Source organism: Lynx rufus, unplaced genomic scaffold (assembly GCF_022079265.1).
Source record: "Lynx rufus isolate CCGP_SWC_20201006 ecotype Redwood Valley unplaced genomic scaffold, mLynRuf1.p SCAF_10, whole genome shotgun sequence".
In the NCBI taxonomy this organism is placed as follows: Eukaryota; Metazoa; Chordata; class Mammalia; order Carnivora; family Felidae; genus Lynx; species Lynx rufus.
In genome coordinates, this window is record NW_025814824.1 from 76,969,672 (window position 1) to 76,996,670 (window position 26,999).

The 26,999-nt window shown below is 47.6% G+C and overlaps 1 protein-coding gene across 3 annotated transcripts in view; it reads right to left on the minus strand.

Moving 5' to 3' along the window:
* ASTN2 (astrotactin 2) overlaps nucleotides 1-26,999 on the minus strand; it is an 882,297-nt gene that overhangs the window by 752,222 nt on the left and 103,076 nt on the right. For all 3 annotated transcript variants that reach the window (XM_047068551.1, XM_047068542.1, XM_047068534.1), the window contains exon 2: nucleotides 1,402-1,589. In XM_047068551.1, the coding sequence (XP_046924507.1) occupies nucleotides 1,402-1,589 (188 nt within the window). The remainder of the gene's footprint in view (nucleotides 1-1,401; nucleotides 1,590-26,999) is intronic.

Below are 26,999 nucleotides of genomic sequence, written 5' to 3' on the forward strand. Positions count from 1 at the left end.
TCTTACTCAGCCCTAATCAGAATGTCTAATGCACAGTGTTAGGTGAAGAGGAACCAGGAGACTGGAGACCAAGAGCAAAGGTCTGTCCCCAGTACAGATTCTCAATAAATGTTGCTGACTGTTGAATGGAAAATACAGGACTGCGCGGTAGTGCTGCTTTGCTGAGTGGCCTTATGCCAAATTCTTCACCTCTCTGAGCCATACCTTTCTCACGTGTAGATTGGGAATCACATTTCCTATCCTTATGCATTCGGCAGAGCCGTGCTACAAGAGAAAATAATGGCTTGAAGAGTGAAAAGCACTAGGGGGATGTCACTTGTAGCTATTATCAGATGTCTTCTTGAGCCAATTAGACCCTGTACATTCTGCATAATGAATTTGTTTTTTCCTATCTACCATGCAGAGCCATTAACTACAGCTTTTTGAAGAAACCATTAATATGAGCCTACATACATTTTAGACCACCATTCAAGTGATTTAAGCCCTAACAGCCTTCTCTGAAGAGAGAGCAGACTCCAAGAGCTCCAGGTCATAGGGCCGACAGAGATGGAAGGCCACTTCACCTCTCTGTGCCCGTAACTTCATCTCTCACATGGAGGTGACATGCCTGACTCCACGCATTCTTGGTGAGAATGCAATGAGATAATGTCCTTAAATGTGCCCTGCACAGTGCTTGACACACGCTTGGACAGTCAATAAATTCTTGCACTGAGAGAAATAGTGTGGAGGACATAGTTCAGGCTTTGTAGTCAGACATGCTTAGGGGTTCGAGTGCCCAAGAGCATCTCTGTCTCTTACTAGCTATGTGACCTTGGGTAAAGTTTCTCTGCCCCCGTGACTCAGTATTCATGACTACAACAGGAGGGTAACGGAGGGGCTTCGACGTGTGACTGTGGCTAAGCCTAGCCCAGCGCCAAGGGTCACCATGTACGATCTACACTGCAGAGGGTATTGTGAGGGTCAAAGCACCTGGCCTATGAAAGGCACTTGGGAAAGGGCAGCCCTGCTCCAATTCTGTTCCAATTTTGTTTGTTCAGTCATTCCTGGAAAGGCCAGTTGTATTTTGGAGCACTGAACCTCAGCCCTCGGTGGAACAGGCCAAGCACGTGACAGATGTTAAACAGCTATTCCCAGAGATGTCGGCCAAAAGGCCAAGGAGCTGGAGACCCTTTATTCTTTTCTCTGAAGCACAATTAGTTTGTCACAGCTGACAGATGATGGATGGGTATGCATCAGTCCAAGTGACACCACAGAATCCACCTGACCTTCTGTTTATCATTCTAACCTCTTGCACTCAGCCAATTTCTTCCACCTGCCACTGGCAACCCCGGCCTCCCTCCACAGTCTCCCCAACTCACCCTCTCCATCCCCTAGCACCTTACGGCATTCCCCCTCACTTACCATCACAGAAATGTGGAGAATGTGCATCTGCTCCTCTACAATCTCTGAAGGCTCCTGGAGCGTGGGCGCCGTGGCCCGGGCCAGCTGCCCGGCACTGCTCATGGAGACGTGGAAATACAAGGTGCCATTCTCGAGCCATTGCTGTCTCCAGTGCACCAGCGAGATGTCCGCCGCCGTGCCAGACATCTCTGTAAGACAAGACCAAAGGCGCTGGGTGAGCGGCATTGCCTGGGCCTGTTTTCCAGGGAGGGAAAGAGCCACACATGTTCAGGAGATCAGAAGGCACCTACTTTGGATGCCTTTCCACCCATCAAATTTATAAGCCGGACACCATCGCTTCCATTTGTACGTGGTCAACTGTGGCCAAGAATCTCCCCAAGCCACAAAGTGTAAGAGACAGAATTTGAACCCGGTCTGTCTGGGGTCCTTGTGTATAGCACCATCCATGATAAGGCAATTCAGTCCATTCAATCAAAGTGAGCAGAATCAATCTAAGCAAGAGATTCAAGAGTTTACATTCTCCTGAGGCCATGGAACTAGAAGACGATGAAGGGAAGACATCTCCATCCATGAGAAGAGCAGGGGTTTAGAGTGTGAATTCTTTAGAAGCTGAGTTGGAAGCGTCAGGGCATCACTGCAGAACCCCAGAGCTGGAAAGGCCCAAGAGAACATGTGGCCCAGCCTGGGTGCCTCAGAATTACTCTTTATAGGAAAGGACCTTGGCAAGTGGGTTGTTCTGAGCCTATTTCTCCTGCTTCAGTCAGAGAAGCCCCATTTTTTGCTAGTGTATATACTGCACCCCCAGCAAGGGAGTGTTGGCACAAAGTTTCCATGACTTAAAAATACTTCAAAATACTTCACTGCCCTACACTAATGTTCTCCTATGACCAAGGGGAAGTTAGAACCTCCTAGCAAGCTACAGTCACCTGACCTCTAAATTATTATTTTAATAGTACTTCCATTCAGTACCAACATAGCCTCTTATTAAATAAGAAGGGTGACAGCATTAGCTTTCAGGAAGTGTCCTTGTACTGGAGGCACCTGGCTGGCTCAGGCAGTAGAGCATGCGACTCTCGAACTTGGGGTTGTGAGTTTGAGCCCCCGCTTCGGTGTAGAGATTACTTAAAAGAAGTGTCCTTGTGCCAAGATCATACAATCTTTTCATAATGTTGCTTACTAAAGGGAATATGTCCCTGGAAATGTCCTAGAAGGACAAAGGCCTATCAGGGTATCTTATGAAGAAAGGGGAAGGTTGCTAGGGTTCCAGGACTTCACTCAAGCGAGGGTTACCGTAGGAGACAGAAACACTCCATCGTAGACAAGTAGCTGTAATGATGTCTGGAGCTTGGAGCTCTGCACTACAGAGCTGACCTAGGGGGTCGTATTCCCATAGTCACCAAAGACCTCATATACGTGTGTGTGTAGACACACACACACACTTAAGGAGGGTTGGTGGGGAAACAGAGTTAGAACTTCGTTTCCAGTCAGCTCTCCCTATGCTCCACTACAACCCCCGCCATGTCTGGCGACACTGAAGGAAACAGAGTCACCTTGAAGAGATGATGTTTGCTCACCAAATTCTACTGAATTATTCTTGCATCGTCCACCCCCCATAGACTAACTCCTTGAGGTTCACAATCAACAGTCCTTAGGGAAGAGCATCTGGCACTTGATAAGTGCTATAAAAAGTTAGCTATTAATATTTATTATCATTATTATTATTAACAGGCACAGGATCTAATTTACCCTTCAGCTGCTCTGAAAAAAAATCCTTGAGACATCCTTGACTGCTTGCTTTCTTTCCCTCTCCTCCTCCAGTCCACCAGGAAATCCTTCAAAAGCCACCCCAAAGTCCCTTCCCTTCTTGGCTCCTCTCTTGCAACCACCTGGGCCAAGGTACCACCCTCTCTTGCCTGACTTACTACAAGCGCTTCCTAACTGGACTCCGTTCTTGCCTCTCTGCTCTTCTGTCCATTCCCACACAGAAACCGGACGAGCCCTGCCAGAACCTGTTAGCTCCCATCAGCCTTCAGCGCCAAACCCTCAACAGCCTCCCACCTCATTCCAAGTAAAAGACAAGGTGGCCAGAACATAAGAGGTTACAAGTCCAAGTGAAACCTACCTGGGCTGCACTAAGAGTTGAGCAGGGCTGGAGACCATCACAAGGACCCTAAGAGCTCACTGTGGGGCGCCACGGGAGAGGCTGGCTGGGTGGCCAGTCTGTGAAGCGGGCCTCTTCCCAGCACCTTCTCTCCACACACCGCCCCACCTCCTGGCCTCAGCACCCGAAGCCCTGGCAGCAACATCTCTGGCAGCCAGCCAGCTGGGCCGAGGCAAGGTGAAGACATGGTAAATGGCCTTGCTCAGTACCTCACTCGTATTTCTCCCAGAGCATTAAAGCCTATAACCAGAGGCCCAGAGAACCCACAGCTACAAGCTGCCTCTGGAAATGGCTGCCTCTCATTCAGCAGCTCCAGAAAAAAAGGACCCCTGTGCCAATGGACCGCCAGGCACTTACAGTGCCACATCTGATTGACACAGCCTGGGACAGGGGAGGCAGAGTCAGTGAAGGAGGGCTGGCTGAAATCTACACTCTTCACTCCTGGAGCTCTCCCTCCCCAGCCTGTGTTCAAAATCCCACCATTGAAGAAGCCTGTCCTCCTCATGTTCAGATTAGGAAACGGAGGGTCACAGAGGGTGAGTCACTCACTTAAGGCCACTGGTGAATGTATGCCCAGATGGACCCAGTGGACTTCCAGTCCACACAATTTCTACTATGCCGGTAGCTCTTACAACATCTCCTTTTCCTTGACTAAATTAGCCCATGAACCAAAACTAGATTGAGCTCTTTGTTTGCTACAGCGATGAGTGCACAGTCAGCAGACAGTAAACGTTAAATGATAATAACAGTGTGTGAAACACAGTAAATATTGAATCACAGAGATCAGCTCTGGACTCACTCTATTACAAAGGAAGGAAACTGTTGCTGAGGCGGGGAGGAGGGCCATGGAGCCTCAAAGAGAAAACCACCTTGGCGGAAGCAGAAGGCCTGATCATTCATTCCCTCATTCATTCATTCACTCACTCGTTCATTCATTCATTCATTCATGCTTGTGTTTGTTTATTCACTCATTCAACACACTTTATTGAGGGCCTACTCAATTGTGAGTACTTTAGTAGTTCAGAACATGGAGTGAAATGAGGCATAATCTTGCCTTCAGGAAGCTCAGTCCTTTCTTTAGTGGCAGAAATTCTACCCACTGCCCATCTGGCATCTCCCTGCCCACACATGCACACACTCTCCATTTATTGTGGCCCAGAATCTGCGCATTACTCTGACCGATCCCCTCCTCATGTGCTCCAGCCCTGCAAACTTACAACCGTTACTCAAACAGACCAGGCTTACTCTTACTCGTGTCTCAGGAAAGAAGGACTCTTTATCCTGTCTGTCTGGAACTCTCCTCCCAGACCCTGCAAACCACTTTCTCCTCGGTGTTAGTCTCCCTGACCAAGTGACACCTGTTCAGAGAGGCTCTGCCAGTTTTAGCTAAAGTTCTCTCTACACACATCACACTCTCTGGTATCCCCTTTACAAAAACTTGTTATAGCACTTATCACTATTTAAATTAATCTTGTGCATTTTCTAAGTTTATCTATTTGAGAGAGAGAGCATACATGAGTGCTAGTGGGGGAGGGGCAGGGAGACAGAGAATCCCAAGTAGGCTCCACATTGATAGCACAGAGCCTGACACAGGGCTCAATCCCACAAACCGCGAGATCATGACCCGAGCCAAAATCAAGAGTCGGATGCTAAACCAACTGAGCCACCCAGGTGCCCCAATCCTATGCATTTTCTTAAACATGTATTTAATGCCTGCCTCTCCAGGAGAGCAGGGATTTCCTGCCATATCTCACATACTTTTAAAAGTGCCCGACGCAGGGGCGCCTGGGTGGCGCAGTCGGCTAAGCGTCCGACTTCAGCCAGGTCATGATCTCGCGGTCCGGGAGTTCGAGCCCTGCATCGGGCTCTGGGCTGATGGCTCAGAGCCTGGAGCCTGTTTCCGATTCTGTGTCTCCCTCTCTCTCTGCCCCTCGCCCGTTCATGCTCTGTCTCTCTCTGTCCCCAAAATAAATAAACGTTGAAAAAAAAAATTAAAAAAAAAAAAAAAGGGCCCGACGCAGAACAAGTGCTCAAGAAAAATTACTGAATTGCCAATGATGAATACATGCACACACACATATCCATAATAAGATTACGGAGGTAGAGTTTAACCTCACTAGAGTATTAAAGAAAGAGTAAGTAAGCTCCACTGGGAATCTGAAGGTGGGACAGGACTCTCCTAGCTTAGAGACAAAGAGCCACTGTAAAAACATGATGACATGAACGTTGCAAAGAATGGGCATATTGTTGGCCTTCAGAGAGAGGAGGCATGGAGATGGGCTGGGCAGTTGGGTATTTCAGGGTACTAACACCGCATGTGCAAGTAGGAGTGTGGTGGGATGTCAGCTGGAAATGTACTTCAGACACAGGGTTAAGGGCTTTGAGTCCCTAGCGACACAGTGTACTCTCTTCTGCATGCGGTCGGGAATCAGCAAAGTACACTTGATCAGAGCGCCAGTCCTGTGTCCATTAAAAACAGGTCAAAGAAATACTAGCATAACCAAGGCCAGCTCCTGAAATTCCCCGCTGATTGATTTTCCAATTGCATTTTCCCCAACCTCTTCCCCTAGTCCTTCCATATAAACATTTCATTGAAGTCTTCAAGTCACATTACAATCAAACTTAAAGCAAAAGGGGGACTAAACGCATTTGGTTGGGAACCAAGACGATTCCCATAAAGGCAGATTATGCTGACATGATGAATATAAAACGAAACAGCAGATATTAAAGTAGGAGAATCGGTGCGCCATGCCTTCCGGCGGTAGGCTGACTCCACTGCCTGCCTCCCTCCCACCTCGGATAGCCTGGTTTTATATTGGAATCATAAAGAAACACAGGGATTGCCTTTTCACCTTTCTCTGTTCTCCCCCCATGGGCTGCAACTCGTGAAATATTCAATAGGCTCAAATCCCCCCAACCACCCCGCTAAAGCCAAGTGAGCGGATCAGCCTTCATCAGTGATTCTGGGTAGACCGCCATCCTGCCTCAGCAGCCACAGATGCCTTTCAGCCTCCTGGAAAAGAAATAAAAATTCCCGAAGGCGTGTTGTGCTTTTAATTGGCTTGTTCTTCCTAATCTATGGCACTCATTGTATTTTTATTTAATTCCTGAAGGTCATTATGAAAATAAGCAGCTCTTCTGATCACCAGCCATCTTGGTAACATCTCCCAAGTGGCTAACTAACCCTCCGTCAGATTCCACGGCTCCAGCTGACCCTCCAGCAGATTATTCGCAGAAGGCCAGAGAGCGCTTCTGATGAGTTTGCAAATGGTCTTTGCTTCGCTGAGGGAAGGCAGACATTACGTGAGATGAACTCACTGCCTAGGTACAAAGAGTTGAGAAAGGTAGAGATGTTAACTTCCATCATCCTTGCCATTAGCTGTCCCAAAATTCAAGGGGGCGGGGGTGGGTCATCTCTACACAGCAAGTCCTGCTGAGTGCTTAGGAAATATATCTCAAACACACGCCCTTCCTTTCATGTCTACAATGGTTGCCTTAATGCAGACCTTTATCGTCTCTCTTGTGGAATACTTCAAATGGCCTTGTGCCAGTCAGGGTCTTATCACAGAAGAGAAGACACACTCAGTAAGGTCGCTGAGAAGGGACTGTTTACAAAGACTTTGGAAGTATATTAGTCAGGGTCCTCCAGAGAAATAGAAGCAACAGGATATACATATATTTATATAAGAGAAAAAGACTTATTACAAAGGTTTCATTTCCATGGTTATGGAGGCTAAGAAGTCCCAAATCTGCCATCTTCAAGAAGGAGAGCTAGTGGCACAGTCCAGTCTAAACCCAAAGTCCTGAGAACCAAGGGAGCCAATGGTGTAAATCTCTGAGTCTGAGTCCAAAGGCCCAAGAACTGGAAGGGCTAATGCCCAAGGGCTGGAGAAGATGGGGTATCCTGGCTCAAGCAGAGAGCAAATTGTCCTTCCTCTACCTTTTGGTTCTGTTCAAGCCCTCAACAGGTTGAGCGATGCCTGCATTGATAAAGGCCTTTCTCCTTTCCTTGGTCTACGGATTCAAATGTTAGTCTCTTCTAGAAACACGCTCAGAGACACATCCAGAAATAATGTTTTACCAGCTCTCTGGACATCCTCTAAACAAAGTCAAATTGCATAAAATTAATCAACACAGACAGGATTAAGGTAAACCAGTGATGAAGCACCTCAAGGTTGACAACAGCAAGGAGCTGTCACCACCCTAGGCCCAAAGGGGCAAGGGGAGGGGTATTTATAAAACCATGAAACAGCCACAGTTGTAGGAAAGTGTTGCCAGACAGGAGTTGTGGCCTTCAGTAGAATAACCCAGCTACTGACAAGGCATGGCCCATCATGGGAGTGGTGGGGTAATAAATGCTCCAACCTCACTCTCCCTCTACCTGCTAATCTCTTGCATGTGCCTTCCATGGGCCAATTCCAACCAAACACCCAAGGCGGAGCAACTCATACAGGTCAGTCTTCCAGGGCCCTCAGCAAGGAGGAAAGGGTGAAGAGTGGATCTTAGGGAGTCAGTGGAAACTACCTAGAAGGCCCCAACTGGTATGCCTACCTCCAGGCTTCCTTCCAACCATCATGCAAATAGCTACCAGGATTAAATTTCCAACTTATAAATCTGACCACATCATTCCCTTGCTCAAAATCTTTCAATGGCTCCTGATTCCCCTCAGGATAAAACCTAATTTCATGAGCCCAGCACCTGAATTTCTCCTCTGCCTTACCCCTCTTCACTCCTTTCCCTGCACTTACACATTAAATCTGATCAAATATTTATGTAATCTCCACATATAGTGTACTCTTTCCTAATTCAATGTCTTTGAAGATGCCTTTTTTTTAAGGCCAAGAGAAATCAGTTTAATTTTATAACACATCATTTCGTTGCCTCGACTAAAAATGCTTCTTCGAGTCTGGGAGAGCCTTTCCTACACAACCCTATCCCCTGCTCTGGAAGATTTCCATGACCCCCATATGAGCTAGAAGTTCCTTTACGCTTCTATAAAGAGGAAGTACTGCATGCTATATAATATCATAGACCCTGAGAGACCAACTGCTTGAATTTGAACAACAGCTCCCCTGTGCTCAAGCTGGGGGTCTTTGGATAAACTTTTTACCTTATTTGTGCCTCAGTTTCTTCATCTGTCAAATGAGGATAATAATAGCACCTGCTATTATAGAAATAGAGCTATTTTTCTGCTATTATGGAAATAAATAAAACACCTCATAGAGTCATTTTGAGAATTAAATAAAATAGCACAAAATAGTTTTTAACCTTAATCTGGATCCTCAGTAAGCATTCCAGTTACATTTGTTACATATTACTTCACACACATAATTACAGCATCCTATTTTACCACTGTCTTGGTCTTTGCTATTTATCTATGCAGCATTTGGTATTTACCTATGTTAAAATGTGTTTATACAGCTGACCTCTCTCTTATTGGACACTAGTACAGGGACACTTCAGAGCCATTTGTGTACCCGAGTGCCTGAGACAGTGGCTGAATGCAGGGCAGAAGGCTCCACAAACATGTGTGTTGAGTTGAACTGAGCTGTCCCCGTATCTGAGTTCAAATGGGCACGGAGAGGACGGAGAGAAGAAATGCCAACTGAGGACAGCAGCGATGGCTTGATTCCCATATAACAACACTACAGAAATTTACTTAACATCTGGCTCAAGTTTAGGCGCCCTGGAGAATGCAAATGAAGAGAAAGCCTTCAAACGTTCAGGGTGTTTGCATTTCTGACGGAGACAGACAAGAAGTTTATACAGAAAATAGACAATCTTACGATTCTGTTTAGACATAAGTATGCGTGTATACGGCTGGGAAGAAATATACTGCAACAAAATACACTGCAACATCAAGAATAGTGCTCTTTAAATGGTGGGATCGGAGGTGATTTTAATCATGATCTGATTCATTTTCCTCTACATTTTCTACATTGAATATATATTACCTCTGCATCTGCTAGAGGCAGATACATGCTCACTTTAAAGATTCATTTAGTCAACCAACCTTCTCTGAGATCTGGCATTGAGGAACTCTATCCTCGGGAGCTTGGGCCAAGGAATGGAGAAAAAGCATGCTATAAATAACTATAAATCAAAGTAGAAAGCTTAAAGGAGAGGAGATGACTTCTGGCTGGATCTAGAAAGTTTCTTTGTGGAGGAGCCTTAAAGAATGGGCAAGATTTCAACAAGTGGCCATGTGGCAGAGGGCACTGTAAATGGATGAATGGCACAAAGGCAAAAAGACAGGATTGCAGATGCAAAAGGGGGTAGTGGGAGGAAACCAGCAGAAAAAGCAGAGGGTCATCAGTGCAGAGGGAACAGAAGGATATAGCAAGTCTGCAGAGAGGAAAGTAAAGAAGGGGCTGCCTTTACCTATGGGCTATCTCCCAGAAGAATAACGAATATGAGGCCCCACTTGGGACTCCTTCATACAATCAGATCAAGCCCTAGTTGGGAGGTAAATGAAGCTCTCCAAATACCATAAATTAAAATTACAGGATAAATGGATGGCTGATGAATGGGTGGATGGATGGATAGATCCTCGTCTTTCTAACCTAATCAATAATCACACAGTCTGGATTTGTGAAAAGAACACTGAATCTGGAGTCACATGCTGAGGTTTGAGTGATACTTCTCCACCAACTAGCTAGTTTACCTGAGGACAAGTCAGAAAGCCTCTATGATTTTCTTTCTTTATTTGTAAAGTGTGTGTGTGGTGGGAAGGGTCACCTACTATCCTACTTATATCACACCTGACACAGAATTAAGAGAAAACAAAGCCATGCCTAGCAATGTGCTTAGAAATCTTGAAAATTTCAGTTAGTCCTAAAAGCAAATGCCATCATTGCCCCCATCATTCCAGAATATAGCTTCCACGGGGCACCCAGCTGGCTCAGTCGGTAGAGCATGTGACCCTTTGTCAGTTCAAGTCCCACATTAGGCACAGTAGAAGTTACTTAAAATAAAATTCTTAAAAAAATATATAGCCTCCATAAATATCTTATGACTGTCTAAAATGTGTCAGGCACAGTGCTAGGTCCTGCAGATTAGGTAAATCAGGCTCAGTGCCAGGTCCCACAGATCAGGTAAAAAAGACCAATTTGATTGCTGCCTTCCATTCCAGATGAATGTTCCTCCATGGCCACTATCCAGCAACAATGGCCATATTTTCCTCTTGCTTCAGTTTCATCCATTTATATATATATACACACATACATATATGTGTGTGTGTGTGTGTGTGTGTGTGTGTGTGTGTGTATATTTAATGTTTATTTATTTTTGAGAGAGACAGACAGAATGCAAGTGGGTTAGGGGCAGAGAGAGAGAGACACACAGAAGCAGAAGCAGGCTCCAGGCTTTGAGCTGTCAGCACAGAGCCCGACATGGGGCTCAAATTCACAAGCTGTGAGATCATGACCTGAGCAAAGTCAAACACTCAACCAACTGAGCCACCTAGGCGCCCCTCATCCATTTATATATTAATCATTCATTCATTCCTGGTACAAGATTGCGTCTGTCTAGGTAACTGCTATCCTCAGTCCTTTGCATGCAGTAGGTGCCCAACAAATGTTTGTTGAATAAATGCGTCACTCAACGCACATTTCAGGAGTTCCCTGCCCTCAAGAAAATCACAATCTAGGAGAGCAGGAAAAGGAAAATCAATGAAAGTGACGATCCTGTTGTACCGGTCACGAGAGAGTATGCACAGGGTGTCACAGGAATGTATGTGAGGGGTGACTTAATGCTCCTCATTTATCAGGGGTCTGGACAAGGTAAGCAGGCAGAGTCTATAATCTGGACATTTTATAAGTCTAAGCGATCCTGATGTCAGACCAGGTTAAATGCCCACAAGATGCATCACTGAGGTATGTGTGGATTGGGAGTTCACCTCGGCAGGGTAGGGGGAATAGGGGGTAGAAGATGGAGAGACAGCAGGGGCACGGATGCAGCCAGGGGAACGGCACTTGGACGAGGACACCCCAGGAGTACCTCAGACCCTCTCCTTCCTCACCCCCATTTGTCAGCTCATCTATGCCTTTGCCCCCAATCTGCCCCTCCCAATTCCTTGGAGAACTGTGTCTTTGGCAAAAACAAAAAACAAAAACAAAAACAAAAAAACAAAAACCTGCTTTCCCTGGCCACCCAGTGAAGATAAATAATACAGTTATATCCAGGTAAATAAGGGAGAGGAAGAGAATTAAGAGTTATTGGCAAGGGAGAAAAGCACATCATTTCAGATTCTATTTGAAAATAGATGGATAGTTGACAGAACTGAATCTTATTACTCCTGGTTACTCTCTCCTGAAGCATTTACCTCCCTCCCTTGCTGCATTTTTTCACCTGGTCTTTCTTTGTCATTTAGCTTCACTATTTGCTCTTGGTTTCTCTGTCTATTTGCTCTTTCTCTTTCTTTTCCTTTCTTTTCTTTGCTTAATGCATCCAAACAATCAATGAATTTTTTTCTCTCCCCCCCCTATTTCACAACATTGCAAATGGATGTGGAGAGGGAGCCCAAAGAATGGGGACAGGGACTAACTTTCACCAATACCCACTCATGTGTGCCAGGCACTCAGCTAGGGGCGGGAAACCCACATAAATAAAGGAGAGAGTAGGACATCCATTGTTCAGCTGTGCTACCCGAGGACTCAACAGGTGATTGGATTCTCCCAAGATCTTCCCTCTAGAGCATGGCAGAGCGGGAATTCAAGCTCTGGTTTCTTGATTCCAAATCCAGTGTTCTCCCCACTGTCCTAACTGGGCTGAGAAAAGGAGTTTGCATATTTGAGTAAAAAGATGGAGGGACCAAGTCCACACTGGGGGTATGCCAGGAGTACCAGGACAGCACCTCCGAGTCAGCCAGGTGCTCTGTCCATATATCCCATCATGATGGAGTCATTTGCGGGGTGAAGTGTTGCTGTTGAGCCCTCTGTTTTTAAAATGAAAATCTCTCCTGGGAGAGGTACATGAAGCGTTCTGTCTTGGGGTGAAGTAAATTTTTAAAACCACTTTGCTCCTTCCTGCTGAGCGACCTTTAGTAAGTTAGGTTTATCTCCCTAAGCGTCACTTGCCTCCTATGGAAAATGAGAGTCATAAAAGCAATCTCTGGGGCACCTGGTGGCTCAGTCAGTTGAGCGTCAACTCTTTATTTCGGCTGAGGTCATGATCCCATGGTTAGTGGGATCAAGCTCCATGTTGGGCTCTGTACTGACAGCGGGAACCTGCTTGGGATTCTCCCTCTCCCTCTGCCCCTCCCCTGCTCTCACAGGCTCTCTAAGGAAATAAATTAATAAATGATCTATTTTTTTTTTAAAGGCAATCTTTAACAAATGTCCTGAGAATTAAGAAAGATGCCTGTTTGAAGGAGCCAGCACTGCATTCAACACCTGCAAATTCCCTGACAGCTGTCTGTCTTCTCGTCACTCTGCCTATCTCACCACTGTCAAGACAACAATCAGGTTGTTTCGAGAGCAGTGGGGGACGACACAGTACAGAATACAGAGAAGGAGGAGGCAGAGGTTAAGCGTCCCGCTTCACTTGGAAATTGTGTCCACGACCCTGTGGCCTAGTCCCTAGTATCCACACCCCCCACACACCCTTTTTAAGTCACCTCTACTGGCTATGACCTGGAATCACAGAAAACCTCACATACAAACGAGTACCAAGTGATGGAGATCGATGATCTAATCCACCATTTTACTGACCAGGAAATGGGGACCATAGAGAGGTAGCAACTTGCCCTGAATTACACAGCCTCATAATGCAATGCTCTTCAAGGATTATAAGGGGGCTTGAGGCAAAGATTTGGGGAGGGGGCAGGACAGAGCTTTATGAAAGGTGGAGTCTCCCTGACTCCTAAAAGTGGTTTACCACTAAGGAGGGAGGGTGTAGAATTCCCTGTAACTCCAGCGCTCCCTCCACCCGGCCTAAAGATGCTACCATGATGGCTCCTTAGGTCTCTGTTGCTGAGTCTGACTTGTCAATCCCCAACCTCCTTACCTCAATCCAGAGGTTCCCCATCTGAGAGCCACAGGCTTGGACTCACCCCTGACAGGTAATAAAACATAATGTGTCAGGAGAGCATGGTACCACGCAATGTTGTGGCCAAGGGAGGAAAAAGGAAACTTGTAAAATCCCACAACCGAACAGAAGCGAAGAGGGTGAACATACCTGCCCCTGACTCCACCAGCTATTTGCAGTAGGGTGGGAGAGTTGGACATGAAGGAATCCCTTCACTTGATTAATTCATCCCAGTGCCAGACACTGGCCACCCGTTGCCTCTGTATCCACACCACAGTCCACTGGCCCTGAGCAGCATCACGGCCTCTCCGTTCTCATCCACACTGCACTTCCGGCCTGAAATGCCCGAACCTCTCCTTCTGCAACACAGACATCATCCCCCTTCAAAATCTCGCTGAGATAACCCCTCCGAAAAGCCCTGTCCAAGATGCCCTCTCCCTCCTCTGAGCTCTAAGCTCCTCTGGCACGTTTCTACTCCATTCCCTGGTTCACTAACCTCACCAGCCTGCAATTCTCATTTCCTTTGCTAGCTCATGAGACTCTTCTGGGCTAAGAGTGGCTATTTTCTCCTCTATTTCCCTCTTAGTAGCTCAGTCTTTTTATTTTTTTTTAATTTTTTTTCAACGTTTTTATTTATTTTTGGGACAGAGAGAGACAGAGCATGAACGGGGGAGGGGCAGAGCGAGAGGGAGACACAGAATCGGAAACAGGCTCCAGGCTCCGAGCCATCAGCCCAGAGCCCGACGCGGGGCTCGAACTCCCAGACCGCGAGATCGTGACCTGGCTGAAGTCGGACGCTTAACCGACTGCGCCACCCAGGCGCCCCTCAGTCTTCTTTTTAATAGCAGGTGCTTGATAACTATGGGCCAATGCAAGATTCAAATCAAGGTCCAAGAGGGTGAGACTTCCAACTCCAATTTCACAGATGGGAATACTGAGACACAGTGGGTGGAAAAGTTACTTAGAGACATTGAGACCCAGAAGTGGGGAGAACCAGGTGAAGCCTAAGAATATATGGGTCCACCTGTCCCCTAACCTCACCCCTATACCACAGAACATCTGCAGCATCTATCCAAACAGCCCCAACTTGCCCCAACTTGCATCACATGGCATGTGATGTGGCCAACTCACGACCAGTCAGCATCCTGTGCCTTGCCTAGGTCTCCAATTGCACCATTCCCTCCCCACTGCCCTGCCTATAGAAGCATGCCCCCATGCTCTTGTTCACGCACTTCCCTCTCCCAAGGCTGTTCTCGTTCTTTGTTGCCTATGGATCTTCAGGACTCAGCTGTAAGTAGACCCAACAGTCAACAATTCGTCCCCTCACGTCTACACCTGTACAACGTGACACTGCAGATCCCCATCAAGAGGTGAGTCTATCCCTCTTCCCTTCAAGTCAGAGTTGGCTGTCGGACTTTCTTTGGCCAAAAAGACAATGCCAAATATGACACAAGCAGGGACTTGAAAAGTGTCAGGGTTTGCTCTCTCTTGCCGTACTTGGAAGCTCTCAAACTGCCATGTGATGGAGCGTGGGATAACATGCTGGGTGATGACAGAAACATAGCCCATTTTCCCAGGTGGAGAGAAGCCTTCCGGGACCACCAGCTCCTGGAAAAACCGCCAGCTGACCACAGACACATGAGAAAGCCTGGCAGAGATCTGCCAAGGCCAGCAGAAGAACTTAGCTCAACTAAGCTCAGCCCAAACCACCAGCCCCACGTAATTATGAGCTAAAAACCCGCTGTAAGCCATTAAGTTTTGGGTGTTTTGTTACACAGCCACAGATACCTGGAAGAACAACTCAATGTCACTCCCTTTGTGAAGCCTCCCTGCCCCCAATGCTGGGGTCGGGAGCCCCTCATCCTTTCACTGCTGTGCTTATCACACTGTATTGTAATCACTGCTTTGGTTATTTCACACCTCACCTACCCTCTGCTCCCTGAGTCTCCAAGCTTCTTAAAATGAAAGGCCTGCTCTCCCTTGCTGCCTGCTATCTCCCTAACACCCAACTCAGAGTAGGTGCTCAATGGGCATGTGCAGAACAGAAGGCATGGCCTCAGAAAACTCCCCCCCCCCAGGTGGGGTCCTGCCACATCGTCCTCAGCCCCATCTCCTCCTAATCAAAATCTCCATGGCCCTGATTTGAGAGAGTGTGTGGGTATGGACTGGCTCCCAGCTGCACAGCTTCGGAAGCATAATCTGCCCCTATATTCCTTAAATAAGCCCCGTGCCTGTTCACGGTGGCCTTGATTATTATTCAACCTCTACTCCATTACCCTTATTTATAACACTGCGATGGAGCGCAGCCCCAGGCCGGTGGCGGGATGATTACAGGACGCTTTTGACTTGCAATTCCACACCATTCAGTCCAATTTAGACCCACCACAGATGGTGCCCTGTGGCAGGCAAGGGACATGAGAGGATACCAGGCTGGAGGTGGGGAGGAGGGAAGGACCCTCTTGATTTTCTGAGTGCACCAGAGGAGAGTGAGGAAAAGGCTCAGACTGTCCCCAATGTCCTTCATGACCTGAACAGTGAGCACCTGAATGATGGCAAATCATGCCCTTCTCCAACAGCGTGGGGCACAAGAACTCCTGTGACCATTACTGGACATCTCTCTTTTTTTTTTTTCATCATTTGATTTAAATGCCAGACTCCCCAGTGAGATGATGGAATGCTGGTCCCATACTGGCAGGCTAACAGGAAAGACGAATTCCACTCTGGTCTTGGCTCTGTGACCCTACGGGAGGCACTTGTAGCCCTGGACCTCAGTCTTCTCATCTGTCAAATGGGAGGACTAATTTGTCTCCTGACTCCTTCCCTAGGTCACTGCAGAAAATAAAGGGAAATATTTATGAGAAGGTACTTTGCATAAAACATTCTCTGGGCCACGGTCATAGTTATGGCTCATGCTAATCAACCTAATATAAGATGTCTGGAAAACCAAAACTACATGGCTCAAAGGGAAAGGCTAACATCCCTCCCATTTTAAACACCCCAGCTCCTTACCGCAGCGTAGGGTCAGGGCTGGGTCTCTAAAATCAGTTACCTGCGCCCCCACCCCTGCGACTCTATTTAACTGAAGAACATGGCAGAAGTCACCCAACTTCTCAAGATCTCACTTTCCTTATAGAAACTGGGGAGAATAGCGTCATAATCATCACTGGAGTGTGAGTGTCAGGAAGGCAGGGATTAGGCCGTGCCCCAGTGCCTTCAACAGTATCTGCTATAATGTAGCCACTTAATCTAACAGAATGACTGACATTCATTAAGTGCTTATTGTATGCAAGGCTCTGTTCCCAGCTGTTTGCACAGATTTTCTCATTTCGTCTTTCCTATATCCCTATGACTTGTGGATAATAATAAATCCACATGCACACAGTGCTGAGGTACCATGTGAGCATGAGACCTGGCACCCGGCTTGGCTCAATAAGGTTGTAGCACGGCACACTGGGACTCCTATACCGCCTCTCCTGTGCTACACAAGTGCATGGCTTTTACTCCAGTTAACAGAGACATTGGGGATTGCTTGCTCTGAAGCACTGGGGTCTGCCTTTGATTGTAAATTGCCGGAGAACGGGTACCATGACTGTCCAATGACCTCTTCAGAGCGCTGTGGTTAACAACCCAGGATATCATCAGGGTGTAGGACTGGAAGTCATGACCTCTGCACTGTCATGTCCCCCGCCCCCCACCCCCACCTCACCTTGCTGGCTCTGCTTCCAGAACCACAGAAACCAAACTGAGACTGAGCCACCTCAGCAAACGTTCCTGGGGAGCTGCCACTTCGCCAGACCCTTGGCTGGAGCATACAAGCACCATTGCCCTGAATCTCCACTTCTCGTTTAGACTCAAGAAAATCCAAACTCAGGGAGAACGGGGAGGTGTCCTAGATTACACGGTAAGGCGGGGACTGGGCCACCAAGAAACCAGGCTCTTAACCTCAAGGACAAACGTGTACTGCACCTGCCCATTTACGAGCAGCCTCCTGGCTCCACCGCTGCCTTGCTGGGTCACCCAGGGGAAGATGCTTTCCACTCTGAACTCACTTTTCTCACCCGTAAAATGGGAGCAGCCAACCTCAGAAGCTGTTGAGAGGAGGTACTCCAGACTGCCATTGGTGGGGAAAGGGCTTATTCTCTACCTTAATGGAAACTCAAGCCATCAGAGAACAGAGACAGCAATGCCTCCCACTCCATGCTTACAAGGAGAACCTCACCCACGTGTGTTGGTTCTACCATGTGATAATTACAGTGGGAACTGAGAAGACAGGCCCACCCACCTGGCATCCCAGGCATCTCCAATACAGGCAATTTACCTTTTCTGAATATTTCTCCTTAATGACCATGGGTGGTTTAACTTAACCACCACCCTGGTTCCTGTCCACCGCACAATATGGAATACACTAGAAGAAATCATATTGCCAGAACGCCCTTATGGATAGACAAGTGTGCCTATTTCCAGGGGGCACCAGGAAGTTTGCTGATACTGGGAGCAAGGATCACGTTAGATAAGTCACCTCTAGAGAATATATAAGAGAATCATGCCAGGGAGTTATAGGTATGTAGGAAGTCGGGTCTACACATGCAGCCTAGAAATACCTGCAGAGATGCCTGGGCAGACAAGCACACATTTACAGGTCTGTGCTCCTAAAGCATAAGTGTGCTGGCTCACAGACACACAAATCTGTGCATCTGTGTGCTTCCAGGAAAGCATCCACATCTCCTTGCCACACAAATGCCACGTGTTTACCTGTAGTCTCTTACACATGCATCAATGCACAGAGTGATGTGCTCACGTGTGGATACAAACACCACCGTGACCAGATACGTGGTGTGAAATGTGGACTCACATGCACATTTTGCAAAACCACTCCCTTCCTTACACTGGCACCAAGGGCATTTGTGCCTGCATCACACTGGTGTGCTCCTGACACGTGCAAATAGGCACCCACGGTACCTGCACACACAGACCCGGGGACACCTTGATAACACAACAGCTACAGCCTTGCACAGGACCCTCACAGATGCACCTGCTCACAGTGTGTTCACCTGCTTCACCCCATCTGCTCACGGCCACGCGTGCTCCATCTTGCCTGTTCAAACCCGCACGTATGTGCGTTCAACACTGTGAATGTGCATGACCGCATTCACATGCAGAAACCCAAGTATGTGTTCAGGCATGCACACGCCTACAGATCCTGGCACATGAAACCTAAGGACATACCTACACCCTCATTTGTATGTCCTCACATACAAGAGGCACGCAACTGATGTCATGAGCCCCTCTGAGCCCTGGGAATATCTCCGGATCTGTCCTCCAAGGGGCCTGGTTTTGTACTCGAAGAGAAAGATCAAATCCTCTCCCATACAGTCTCTGGAAGCTATTTCCTCTTCTCTAGTCTGACTGACAGGCCATCGTGGAGCAAAGGAGGGCACAGCAGTCTCTGTTCCCGGGCTGTCCATCCACTTAATCCTTTCTGATTCTGTTATGGGGAAAAAAACTCCACGGAATTGCTATTTCATCCGTTCAGCCTGATGTCCTTGAAAGAGACAGAGGCAGAAAGAGGCTCGCTGATGGCGGGCCCCAGGTGGCCCTGGTGACATTCCCACAGGGTTCTGACTCTAAGCTCTGTTTGGGAAACCTGGCCAGGGAGCCAAAGCCAGTGCCCTGAATGCAGGGGCAGGAGAATCTGGAAGCAGGAGTAACCCGTCAGTAAAACCCACAGCCACACACCATGCTTGGCACCATCACATACTGCAATTCATGGGACCCTCACTCCACTCGCAAGAGAGCTAGACGCAAGCCTGTTTTACAAAGAAGTGAAGGCCCTTGTCGAAGGTGCTACGCGCTGCAAACAAGGAGCAGGGGTGGAAATCGAAACTCAGATCAGTTGGCCCCAAAGCACTTTCTAAACTCAGGGGAGTCTGGAAAGAAGCTGGCCAACCATGTGTTACTGCATGGCCTCTGGAATCTTCCTCTTCTTAGGTGGAACTTGCAAGAGTTCTGGTCCACAGAAGAGCACAACGCGCTGCAGAGCTGTTTTCCCAACCTGGTCCAAGGACCAGGAACTGGATAAGGAGGCAAGGAAGGAGAGAGAGTCTGGGGACAAAAGAAAGAGAGGAGTCAGGAAGGAGGATGGGCCAGTGTTAGGAAGAAGGCAGGAAGAGACCATGGGGAAGGAAGGAAGCAGCTTTAAGAGATGGCCAACTCAGTGGCACCTGGGTGGCTCAGTTGGTTAAGCATCTGATTTTAGCTCAGGTCATGATCTCACGGTTTGTGGGGTTGAGCCCCACATTGCGCTCTGCACCAACATTGCATGGCCTGCCTGGAATTCTCTCCTCCCTCATTCTCTGCCCCTCCCCCACTCCTGCTGTGTGTCTCTGTCTCTCCGTGTCTCCAAATAAACTAAAACAATTCTTTTAAAAGAGGTGGCAGACTCCATCCCTCTTTTCTTCTAACAGCATCCAGTGAGCACCTTCTCTGTGCACCCATAAAGACACCAGCACTGCCGAGGGCAAGAGACAACATTTCTATCCAGGGAACTCCTGAATGAGCAGGGCCAATGTCTGTTCTATGGGTTATGTTAAAGCTTGACCAGATGTTTTTTTTTTTTTTTAATATCTGCATAATGAGTTTCAAAATCAGTGAAGAAAGAGAGGTGCAAAATGACCTCCAACATACCCCGTCTCCTGCCCTAAGTCTACCCACAAGGATGAGCATTAATTATACTCAAGCCTTAGACACACATTTTCCCACATCATCCTCACAACTATGTCTCAATAAAGTTATGATATCTCACTGTGTATCTGTGTATACGTGAGTGTGCATGTACGTGCATATACATATGCATGCATACACACGGGCATATGTACATATGTGACCTAGAAAAATGAAGACACTAGCAACGATCACACAGGATTTCAGCCGTAGAGATGCAGATTTCATCCACACCCACTCAGCCTAACCCAGGGTCCTTAGATACCCAAAGACATTCCTCTTACTACCCCTCCTGCAGCTGCACCTACCGTGTGTGGTAGCTAATTAATTCCCACAATCCTGGTTGTTTAGCACAGGAAAGCACTGCTGGATGAACCCTAAGACATAATCCAGAGGCAACGAAACCAAGGTTGGCAGAAGTGAAGTGGCTTGGCTAAGGTCACTGTGCGATAAATGTCTGGACGGGGACTGCCCTTCTGACCCCAAGATCAACGCCCTTTTCCCAATGTGCTTTACGACAGACTCTGTATTTTCAAGAGGAGATATCCTCACCCTGAGGTCACGGACCTGGATACAGGAAAGCAGATATGAGGACGGAGGCGCCTCTGATCAACATTCTCCTACACGGGGGTGAAAGCTGGAGGGAAAGCAATCCTTCCATCCCTGTGGCAACAGGATTAGCAACTGAATTTGACAGATGAGCCAAGTGCAGCCCAGAGAGAGGAAGGGACTTGCCTAGGAAGAAATGGAGCAGCCTCTCAAACACGACCCCATGTCTTTTCCCACAGCGTCTACCCTGAATAGCACTAGAAGCCACTGAGTGGAGGCTGAGAAGACACGGATGAGAGACCGAGGGACCGGTGGCTCCTAAGGTGTCACTTACCAACTCTGAGACTTTTGACGAGGCCCAGCTTCCAGGTATATGACTTGTGAGGTCACACAGACCCAGCATTTAGAAGGCTGCCACGGATTAGTTTCATTGCTGTTACCATCCTGAAAGTCTTAATAATTTGTTTAGTATTTATTTAATTTTGAAAGGGAGAGGGGCAGAGAGAGAGAGAGAGGGGGAGACAGAGAATCCCAAGCAGACTCCACAAGGTCAGCACAGAACCCAACATGGGGCTCGAACTCAGGAACTATCAGATGGTGACCTGAGCTGAAATCAAGAGTTGGACGCTTAACCGACTGAGTCACCCAGGTGCCCCAGAAGTCTTAAAAACTGTTGAACACGGGGCCCCACCTTTCACACTGGGCCCTGAAAATTATGTAGGAGGCCCTATCTCTGTCTCTTCATCTTTCTGAGCCTCAGTTTCCTCAGCTATAAATGGGGTTAATAATTGGGGCTAACCTAACAGGGTGTCTGTGCCTTGCCCTCATCCTCCTTGGCACTCCCCTTTCTGGTAGAGGCCAGAAGAACTTTCTCCCACAGATACCTGCTCTCTGCCCAGCACTTTCCTAACCCCCATGTAGGGCACACCAGAAATACCAGGGATTTTTAATGTCCTCCACCCATGTCCCCCCAGCCCTCCACCTGTAGTAGCCCTTAACTGATAAAAGATGGGGAGTGTAGGATAAATGCCCCAGCTTGGGACAGGGCTGGGTATGTTCCATCTGCCCCCCAGAGTTCCTCAGTGGAATGAGCTCAGGTGCCTATGACAGTCCCCTGCTCAGCTATCCACATTCACTGGCTCCCTTCCCTGCCCCGCCTCACCTTCCTGGGACCACCTCCCAGATAAATTACTTGTCCTCATCCTCTCATCCCACTGTCTGCTTCTGGAGAACCCAATTTCAGACAGAGCTGCTGCGAGCTTAATTGAGATAATGCATGTAAAGTGCTTAATACAGCATCGGGCATAGACACAAGCCCTCAATAAATGGTAGGCCTACCAAAAAAAAAAAAAAAGCCACTTTACAAGAAGACATGAGGAAGACGACAGAATGCTTATAATTGATTTCTAAATTTATCCTCCTAATGAAATCATCTCCAGGCAGACCCTGCTCGTGACCAGTAAGGAATGATTTTTCAGGGCCCCACTTCCCGCCAGAGGCAGATGCCAGTCATTCTGGTTCCCAGGACCCACTCCAGAGTAAAAGCTCACGGAATCACCATCCACTTCCTTCCTGGCCTTAGCAGCAAATTGGGAGGCACAGAGCCACCCAAAAGCTCAGAGCCCAGAGATGAGACATCTTGTCTCCCCCTTTGTTTTACAGAATCAGAAAACAAAGGGATGGAAATACGCCCAAAGACAGTAGTGTGTGAAGGGCAAGTTCAGAAGAATGAGGCTGCCTGCCACCTATTCTCTTAATAAACTTCGCTATTTACTTACTGATTTGTTAATTCCTTGTACTTGCCCCATGCACACACACATACTACAAAGTAAGCTCCACAGACACAAGGATTTCTGCCTGTTTTGTTCCCTGGAGCCTAGCCCAGTGCCAGGCACATATTAAGTGCTCGATATTTAAGTGAACAAATGTTCTTCCCATGAAACCCATAGTATACACCTGCTGAAGCTCTTCCTGGCCTGCTTCAGGGTTGGGGGGTGGGCAACGATTCCAAACGGCCTCAGAGCCCGACCCCCCACTATGATCAGAATAGCATGGTTAGAATGAGGGCCCTGGAGCCAGACCACCAAAGTGAACCCTAGTTCCACTAGGCAGCCCCTGCAAGACCTGGGACAACTTACCCTCAGTCTCCCAATCTTTAAATAGGGCAGCTGAAAGTATTTACCAAGGGGGTACGTACAGAATGTAAAAACCAACCCTAGGGTAAGCACTCAGTACAGATTAGCTATTATGAAGATAAAAAGAAAAGCCCTCCCGCCCCTGGGGCTTACTTTTGCTGCTAATATATGAGGGGAAATATTCCAAAGTGTGGAAAAATACACTAATGCTGGTGTAGAGGATGACTGTGTGCAATCCATTTTCATCAAATTAATGAACAGAGAATAACAACGTGAGGACGTTCTATCCTCTCCAGTGTCTTCCGGCCCTTCCTCTAACCTCAAGGAGAAAGTGTCAGTGAAGTGCTATAATGTCTTTAACAAGCTAGAGAGCGGGGCTTGGGCTCAGATCCTCCTGGCTGCTATAGCACCAGCTGGCTAGAAGGTAACAGCATTGTTTCACTTTCATTGTACTGACTTTTTTTTTAATTATCTTCTTTTTTAGTGTTTATTTTTGAGAGAGAGAGAGAGAGAGAGAGAAAGAGAGAGAGTGCAAGCGAGCGAGGGAGGGGCAGAAAGAGAGGGAGACACAGAATCTGAAGCAGGCTCCAGACTTTGAGCTGGGGGCTTGAACCCACAAACGGCGAGATCATGACCTGAGCTGAAGTCAGATGCTTAACAGACTAAGCCACCCAGCCGCCTCTCATTGTACTGACTTTTATAGTGGCCTCTTCTAATTTTAGTAAGTGATGCTAGTTCCCCCATTTGTGTTTATAATATTAAAGCTTCCATTTGCCATTCATATGTTACTTTAGAACAAAAGGAAGTGAAAAAGAGAATGCAGATAAGGCCAAAGCGATAACAACGTCCCTGAAGTGACCAGGGTTTGGGAACCGCGGTCTAGAGTTGACTCATAAGCCCCCCTAGACAGGGACACGGGATGCAGATCTTCAGACCGGGCCCTGCCATCCACTTATGCCCTTTGACTTTGAACGAGCCCACCCCCCTCCCTGGGCTCAGTTGCCCCCTTTCCCCCTGCCCCATCTCTGAAATGAAGGGAGCACAAGACCCAGGCTTCTGAAAATGTTTGAAACGTGTTGAATCTTTTCAGGATTCCAATAAAAACTGTAACCAACCCGTGGAAAATGCATCAAGGCCGTGTGGCCTCCCTGCTTGTCTCCACGATGTCTCACTCCCAGATTAAAGTCTGCAAACTTCAGAGACTCTTTGGCGCCCATTTGTTTATTAACACGGCTTTACTTTTTATGCCACTTTCCTCTCCCTGCCTAATTCCTGACAAAGGAAATAAAGACAGCACTTAAGAACCCATGTTTAGAAACCTCACTCATTACTGCACCCAGGGTGTTCACACATAGCACTGGGGTGCCACTTTCCACTTCCTTCGCCCCACACTGTCTGCACTCAGGTCCCCTGTATGGTGTTTAACAGAAAGAGCCTTGGGGAGGGCACATGTGGTTTATAGCGGATTCTCAGGAAAGTGGAAAGCGGGCTTTGCTTCTGACCCGGCTCTTCTGTTTGGATTAGCTCATATTTACTGAGCTCCAGCTCCCAAGGCAGCCTGTGAGCTCGGGGGGCCCGAGAGGCAGTGGGAATCAGTCGAGGCTGACCCTGCTTCAGTGAGGCGTCAGGTTGGTGGGGTGGATATCCAGCTCATCTCATGCACCAGACAGAATGCAGCACAAGAAGTGCGGCCTGGAAGCGTGAGCTTGACAGAGAGGTGGCAGAGGGGAGGCAATGATCAGCTTTGCCTTAAGGGGCCAGCATGCGAGTTTCCTGGACAGGTGGTGTCTGAGTGCATTCGTGAAGATGGACAGATAAAGGTGAAGATGGGGAAAGCGTTCTGAGCATGAAAGTGAAAAACCCCACAGTTAAGATATACACGTGGGGGCGCCTGGGTGGCTCAGTCGGTTAAGCATCTGACTTCAGCTCAGGTCATGATCTCACTGTCGGTGAGCCCAAGCCCCTCATCAGGCTCTATGCTGACAGCTCACAGCCTGGAGCCTGCTTCAGATTCTGTGTCTCCCTCTCTCTCTGCCCCTCCCCCACTCACACTCAGTCTCTCTCTGCCTCTCAAAAATGAATAAACATTTTTTTTAAAGTTTTTTTTTTTTTTATTAAAAAATTTTTTTTTCAACGTTTATTTATTTTTGGGACAGAGAGAGACAGAGCATGAACGGGGGAGGGGCAGAGAGAGAGGGAGACACAGAATGGGAAACAGGCTCCAGGCTCTGAGCCATCAGCCCAGAGCCTGACGCGGGGCTCGAACTCACGGACCGCGAGATCGTGACCTGGCTGAAGTCGGACGCTTAACCGACTGCGCCACCCAGGCGCCCCAAAAGTTTTTTTTTTTTAATCTGAAGATATACATGTCATTTGGGAGCCAGTGGTTTGTCAAGTTGGGGCAACTGCCTTCTGGGTGACCTCGTAAAGCCCAACTTCTCTGAGACATGAACCTCCGGTACCCCCAGTCCCAAAAAAGTATCAGACGCTTCCTCCGGAAGGCCTGCCATGTCAGGCGTGTGGTCCATCCGTGAACACATGGCTCAGGATACAGTCAGGATGTGCACAGAGGAAGAGGGCCTCAGTGTAGCAAGGCAGCTCCCAACGAGTGTAGACAGCCTTGGAAACCAGACCCAACCAGACCCTGTCCCAAACCTCCACGTTTTCTCTGCATCTCCATCTCCTTTGTGTTCTGACGCCATGCCCTTGGCTTCCTTCGAGCCCTGCTCTTCCCTCAAATCCCCACCTTTTCAGAAACAAAACAAAAACACTATGTATCACTTCCCTAACTAACAGGCAGAGGCTTTTAACAGATTTCTAATGCACTGCCAGACGACGCCTTAAGGCTTGAATCCCCAAGGACACCTCACTGAAAAGGATAGAGAATCCTTAGTTATTGGGGCTTTGGATTTTATTGTTTTCATAAAACATTGCCAAGAAGTGTCTATTTCACTCACAGGTAGACACACAAGGTTAGTCTACCCACCCCCACCCTGAATGTTTAAGTGAAATGACATATACAAGGAAGTCTAATTCATTCTGAATGCACGGTATCCCAGGAGGACCAAAGTCTGCGTTAGCGATGGAGATACAGGGTTCAGAGAATGGATGTCAGTGGCCTAACCTAGTTCCCTTCCACCTCCCAAAACCTACCCCAGATCTCATCTACCAAGATCTAAATACAGCTCCCCCTTTACAAACTCTAATCCAAGGCCCGATGGCTCTATGGCTGCCCTCTTAACTGGGTTTTCTCAATACATCCCCTACTTATCTCTAACCTAACGTTGTTTAATGACAAGTTCTCTTAGAACTTTTCTCTGCTGGTCACCAAAACCTACCCTTGCTGTGTTTGACACTTTGATACTCTATAGGTGATGGTTCAGATTCTTGATGACCAAGATTTGGCTTGAAATGGATCCCTGAAGTCACCTCCTTCAGTTAAAAACAAAACAAAACAAAACTCTGGAGCAATGCTTCCTAATAGAAGGAACTAAGAACTATATTAAATTGAGACACTGAAGCAGCTTCATGACAGAAGACTTTCTCAGCAGGGTACCTTTTGGCCATTTCAAAACACATTTATGGCACTGACACCAAATACTTACTCCAATCTACCCTGATGTCTTCCATCAGAATCTGGTGAATTGCGAGCCTCGAGCGTTGCTAGAACCATCAGTGATCACACTTTCCTAAATGACCTAAAGTATTTTAAGGTATTTATGAACTTCAAAATATTATACAAGGTAGTTTTATCCCCTTTTCTGTATTTCAAGGAATAAGCACAGTAATGTTTAAGAAGTCCTATGGAATCCTCAGCAATGAGATCTATCTCCCAGTTTTCTTTAAGAATAACGACCCAGAGGGGCGCCTGGGTGGCGCAGTCGGTTAAGCGTCCGACTTCAGCCAGGTCACGATCTTGCGGTCTGTGAGTTCGAGCCCCGCGTCAGGCTCTGGGCTGATGGCTCAGAGCCTGGAGCCTGTTTCCGATTCTGTGTCTCCCTCTCTCT